The sequence below is a fragment of the Salvelinus sp. IW2-2015 genome, unplaced genomic scaffold, assembly GCF_002910315.2.
Source record: "Salvelinus sp. IW2-2015 unplaced genomic scaffold, ASM291031v2 Un_scaffold2199, whole genome shotgun sequence".
NCBI lineage: Eukaryota > Metazoa > Chordata > Actinopteri > Salmoniformes > Salmonidae > Salvelinus > Salvelinus sp. IW2-2015.
In genome coordinates this window covers 68,099-74,068 of record NW_019943529.1, presented here as the reverse complement: position 1 = coordinate 74,068, position 5,970 = coordinate 68,099, and the positions used below count along the sequence as shown (strand labels likewise).

Below are 5,970 nucleotides of genomic sequence, written 5' to 3'. Positions count from 1 at the left end.
GTCGTGTGGCTCTCCAGGGATCCGCCGTCGTGTGGCTCTCCAGGGATCCGCCGTCGTGTGGCTCTCCAGGGATCCGCCGTCGTGTGGCTCTCCAGTGCCGATTCACCCATGCTCATAATGCTAAAGTCCGACGCATTTTTTTACACCTTACACGGTGTGGGTTGGTTGGGTCGAGTGATGTGGTAAAAAGGTGGGTAAACTATACTGAACAAAAATATAAAAACGCAACATTTAAAAAAAGTGTTGGTCCATGTTTCATGAGCTGAAATAAAAGATCCTAGACCTTTTCCATGCGCACAAAAGGTAGCATTGAATATACAATTGCCCAGCATTTTAGCTATCGATGTGACGTTTGGCAGCGCCTAATCAATCAGTTCTGTAGCTGCCTGGCTGAGTGGCAGTGTGGGTGGAACGAGCGAGCTCGCCTGGAAACCAGAATGTGAAACACGTGAGGAAATAAAACTGCATAGTCTGCCTGGAAATTAATTTGCAAGACCAATACATTACTCCAAAATATTTGATCATTATCTGTTCTTCAAGAACCAACTTGAGAAAATGTCTGATTTTCAAGGTATTCCAGTACCTGGATTTAAGCACTTCCAAGCACCTTGTGCGAACCCTGTCTCATGACCGACAGACATTTTACTCAGACACACGTCCCACAACACCCCGTATACCTAGTGAAACTAGAAAACACACTCTTACCGTATGGTGTTGTCTGAGGAGCCGCTAACCACTAGTCTGTCTCTGTACTGCAGGCAGGCGATGCCTCGCTTGTGTCCGTTTAGCGTGCGCACAAACTCACACGTACTGGTGCTCCACACCTGCAGGGGGCAGCAGAGACACTCCGATATGATACCCCACATCAAAATGAACATGAAACACCAATATCCACTACAGTAGAGACATTGAAATACTCAATGTGCACAAACATACACAGAAGCCCCATATTCTATATACCAAGATTAATGTAATCACACCATTCTCCCCTCACACCTTAATGGTGCGGTCTCCAGACGCCGACACAATGTATTTGTCGTCAAAGTCGACCACGTTGACGGCGGCTCGGTGCCCCACGAGGACGCGCCGGAGGCTGATGTCGGTGGGCGAGGCCATGTCCCACACGGCGATGGAGCGGTCCTTGGAACACGTCACCATCAGACCGTTGCAAAAGCGCAGGTGGAGCACCGCCTCGTTGTGATGAATCAGGGTGTTCAGTACTTCACCTGACGTCACGTCCCACACCCTGCACGGACGGGGGAGGAGAGAGAGTCAAGGGCAAGAGGGATGGAGAGAGAAGGGTATAATAGGGAGAGGGAGGGAAAGAAGAGATGGAGAGCGAAAGAGACTTATTGGTGAAAACACAGAGTCCCAGTCAACACACACACGGGACCAGCCATTAAAACGTTTTTATTGAGTTCCACTGCTCGCCAGGGAGAGGGGATCAAACACTAACTCAGAACACACACTGGAAACAAGTCCCCGTCAAGCCGTTGCTAAGGAAGTGAAGTCACATTTTCCTTGGATACCTCTAAGGGAGAGTGAAGTAATGAGTGTGTGAAGGTTGAGTGTCCGTATGCAGCAGGCACTGCCATGTGTTGGCACACAGTCTTGCCTCATGTTGAGCATTGTGAAACTGTTAGCTAACCATCTTGACGATCACTCAACAGTCACAATTTTTACACTGTCAAAGATAGACCTACCCTGGAAGGTGGCAACTGTTGACGATTTAATTGAAAAAGCTCTCTTCAGGCAAGGCCTACAATCAGTGTGTGTCTACAGACAATTGCACAGACTGTATTAAGTGTGGTAGAGAGAGACTGGCATTCACAGATGGTGGATAGCGCAGCGTAACACTAGCTAGAAAGACGTGAGGAAGGTTTCAGACATATAGCAAAACCTCAAGGCAGAGTGCACCCAGAAGTCTCTCCATGTTTGACTCAGAGGGCTGGCTAGTGTGACAGTTGAAACTAACCGTGACGCAGAGTGTGATCACGTCCCAAATGGTACGCTATTCCCTACATAGTGCATTACTTAAGAGCAGATCCTTATGGGCCCTGCACTTCATAGGGAATAAGCTGCCGGTTGGGACAGTGATTGAAGACAGATCACAGATGGCTAAAGGAATGGGGTAAAGCAGAGCGATGTGGAGACGGATGCACACCGACACGGTTGGACAGTGATTGAAGACAGATCACAGATGGCTAAAGGAATGGGGTAAAGCAGAGCGATGTGGAGACGGATGCACACCGACACGGTTGGGACAGTGATTGAAGACAGATCACAGATGGCTAAAGGAATGGGGTAAAGCAGAGCGATGTGAGAACGGATGCACACCGACACAGTTGGGACAGTGATTGAAGACAGATCACAGATGGCTAAAGGAATGGGGTAAAGCAGAGCGATGTGGAGACGGATGCACACCGACACTTTGGCTATCCTGACTTTTTAGTCACGTTTCTAGGATGCTAATGTAGGGATTCTATGTGTATTTCCATGGAGCTGACAGTGAAGAAGTCACATCGCAGTTAGAAAGGTGTGGAGGTGTCATATAGGTGTCCCAAAATGCCACTGTATTCTCCATATACGGTAGTGAACTACTTTTGACCAGAAACCTATGGGTCCTGGTCAAAACTAGTGCACTACAGAGTGAATAGGTGCCATTCGGACGACGGCTGGGTCATACCTGACAGTAGAGTCGGAGGAGCCAGTGACTATGACCCTCTCATCATACTGCAGACACAGCACAGAGCCTGTATGACCTGTCAGAATCTTCAGACACTCCAGAGACTGCTTGTCCCAGATCTACGCACAGAGAGACAGAGAGCAGGAGATTTGGGTCAGGGTAAGAATGAGCTGGTCTCAGAGTATTGACCATGCTCCATTTCCCTGCAACGTGGAGGCATCTCTTTGTACTGCAGCTCTGGAGCTGGGCAGGCTAGCCTTTTCCTGGGTACCTCAGTCAGTCTCTCCCCCCCCCCCCCTCTAAAACAACAAGACAAATCCTCACGCCCCTCCCTTTCTCCCTCCAGGACAGATGAGTGGAACAATTACTCCATTCATATTTTAATTCATGTCTGTTCTCGGGAAGAAAGACAAGCTGCTGTTTCACTTCAAAGGTAGTCTGTAATACCATGATGATTCATCCATCTTGCCCTGTCAAAAAGATAGGCACACACACATACCTTTATGGAGTTGTCTCTAAGGCCACTGATGATCTTATCGTCGTCGTACTGGAGGCAATAGACTCCTTTACTGTTCTCTGACCGACACTGGATCCTCTGTAGGTTGTGTCTGCCACACCGCCAGTTAGCCTCAATCGTCTACACAGAAAGAGGGAGAAAGAGGAGAGGGGGAGGGAGCAGAGACGGGGTGGAGAAGGAGGAGAGGAGAAAAGGGGAGGGGGGGTTCACAGGGAGTGGGGGAGAGAGAGAGAGCGAGAAGGGATACACAAGAAGACAACAGGGCAGGTAGAGAAGAGAGAAAGGAGTGGATATGTGAGCGAGGAAAAACAAGAGATGGAGACTGATGGGGAGAACAACAAGGTGAGAGAGGAAAAGATCTTTTCCATCAAGATGAATCAGCCTTTTCAAGGTCTATAGGTACACAAAACACTTCCAAATGGCATTCCCTCTAGAGTACCCTACTTTACACCAGAGCCCTATGAAACCAAAAAGGGCTAGGGTTTGTTTGTGGACAGAGCTACTGTCTTACCTCTATGTCCTGGATGATCTTGGGGTAGAGGGAGTGGTAGTAGGAGTTCGGCGGGACTTCTGTCGTTCGGTTCTTGAACAGATACTTCTCCCTTCGATGACGGACAGAACAATAAGCCAATGAGAACTCAAATTTCAGAATTCAAAAGAAGTGAAATTGTTTGAGTGTGTGCTCGCTCACCACTGGTGCCTCTCMGACAGGCCTTTCCAGAGGGGGTCTGTGCGCACCATGCGTTCTATGAGTTTCTTCCAGAGCATYCCCTCTGAGATCACCCTCTGCCACTCCTTACACACCAGCTCTGCCGAGCACAAAGACTGCGCGTCCAGGAACGACAGGATGTTCTCTGCTATGTGGTCCAGCCCCTGGGCTAGAGAGAGGGAGGGAGAAAGGAGGTGCAAGTGTGAGTCAGAGTGGGAGAAGACCTGAATGTGTGTGGATGAGTGTGTGAGAGTTCAGAAGTCAGTGGTGTGTGTGTAAGCATTCAAAAGAGTTCGTTGGAGAATCTGAACGTGTGTGTGTGTGTGTTACCTGGCAGTGCTGTGATGAAGTCACGTTGAAGCATGGGTTTGAGGTAGGTGTTGATGTGGCCGTGTTGGTAGTGGCACATATGGGAGATGAGGTGTTCTACAAACTCCACCTGGTCAGTCTCAGACCACTGGTCAAACAGGGCGATGCACTGCTCCTTCTCACAGTTCCCCTCTGACGGACGCTTACGAGAGCCTGTCATTACAGGACCATTACTAAACTGACAGGGAGAGGACAGAGGGGTTACTGACACACACACAAACACACGGGATGAAATGACTCCCTGATACGCGTCGCTCCCCGATTCAATTGTTTAAAACAAGTGCATCGGTAAGCGGACCCCAAACCAATCAAATGTAGTATCAGTCGGTCAGAAAATCAATTCAAACTTTAGGAATTGCTGGTTCACATTTTTTGTTGTTCCTCGTTTTACATTCTTTCTACTTTCTGAAAAGACCTAATCTTTTGTGACAACCGATGCGTCCTCTCCATCAGTGTAGCACTGCATGGAACTGTGTTAAGTCAGTTATCTGCAAGTCTTTTTGCATGCTAAACAACCCCAGTCAAAATCAGTAGCCTCGTCAAACTGAGCACAGCTTCGCGCGCTGAAACCCGCGAGGTAGACGACCTGCTCCAGATCTTACACATCTGCACCTGACAATGGTAGTGGGTCGGTAGATGCCTAGTGTCCCGTATGGTTCTAATCTGACAGTGGTAGTGGGTCGGTAGATGCCTAGTGTCCCGTATGGTTCTAATCTGACAGTGGTAGTGGTCGGTAGATGCCTAGTGTCCGTATGGTTCTAATCTGACAGTGGTAGTGGGTCGGTAGAATGTCTAGTGTCCCGTATGGTTCTAATCGGACAGTGGTGTGGGTCGGTAGATGCCTAGTGTCCGTATGGTTCTAATCTGACAGTGGTAGTGGTCGGTAGATGTCTAGCGTCCCGTATGGTTCTAATCGGAACGTGGTAGTGGGTCGGTAGATGCCTAGCGTCCGTATGGTTCTAATCGACAGTGGTAGTGGGTCGGTAGATGCCTAGCGTCCCGTATGGTTCTAATCTGACAGTGGTAGTGGTCGGTAGATGCCTAGCGTCCGTATGGTTCTAATCGGACAGTGGTAGTGGGTCGGTAGATGACTAGCGTCCCGTATGGTTCAATCTGACAGTGGTAGTGGTCGTAGATGCCTAGCGTCCCGTATGGTTCTAATCGGACAGTGGTTAGTGGGTCGGTAGATGCCTAGTGTCCGTATGGTTCTAATCGGACAGTGGTAGTGGGTCGGTAGATGCCTAGTGTCGTATGGTTCTAATCGGACAGTGGTAGTGGGTCGGTAGATCCTAGTGTCCGTATGGTTCTAATCAGACAGTGGTAGTGGGTCGTAGATGCCTAGCGTCCCGTATGGTTCTAATCGACAGTGGTAGTGGGTCGGTAGATGCCTAGTGTCCCGTATGGTTCTAATCGGACAGTGGGTCGGTAGATGGCTTTTGATCAGCTGCCTACATAGTTCACAGCAGGGTATTCAACTCTAACCTACGTTCAGAGGCTGCTGTTTATGTTCTACCTGATAAATTATTGCACCCACCTGGTGTCCCAAGTCTAAATCAGTCCTGATTGAGGGAACATATATATATATTTTTTTAAACAAGGTGGAACGGCTGAGGTTGCTACACACAGCCTCCACTCTTCTGGAAGGCTTTCCACTAGATGTTGGAACATTGCTGCAGGGACTTGCTTCCA

The 5,970-nt window shown here is 48.9% G+C and overlaps 1 protein-coding gene across 5 annotated transcripts in view; it reads right to left on the bottom strand.

Moving 5' to 3' along the window:
* Positions 1-5,970, bottom strand: part of LOC112073251 (F-box and WD repeat domain-containing 11-B) — a 21,879-nt gene that overhangs the window by 2,381 nt on the left and 13,528 nt on the right. For 3 of the 5 annotated variants that reach the window (XM_024140577.2, XM_024140578.2, XM_024140579.2), the window contains 7 exons: positions 4,243-4,459; positions 3,895-4,081; positions 3,715-3,805; positions 3,186-3,323; positions 2,687-2,805; positions 997-1,246; positions 706-824 (listed from right to left, as the gene is read on the bottom strand). In XM_024140577.2, the coding sequence (XP_023996345.1) occupies positions 706-824; positions 997-1,246; positions 2,687-2,805; positions 3,186-3,323; positions 3,715-3,805; positions 3,895-4,081; positions 4,243-4,459 (1,121 nt within the window). The remainder of the gene's footprint in view (positions 1-705; positions 825-996; positions 1,247-2,686; positions 2,806-3,185; positions 3,324-3,714; positions 3,806-3,894; positions 4,082-4,242; positions 4,460-5,970) is intronic. The other 2 variants (XM_024140580.2, XM_024140581.2) reach the window with 1 other exon arrangement.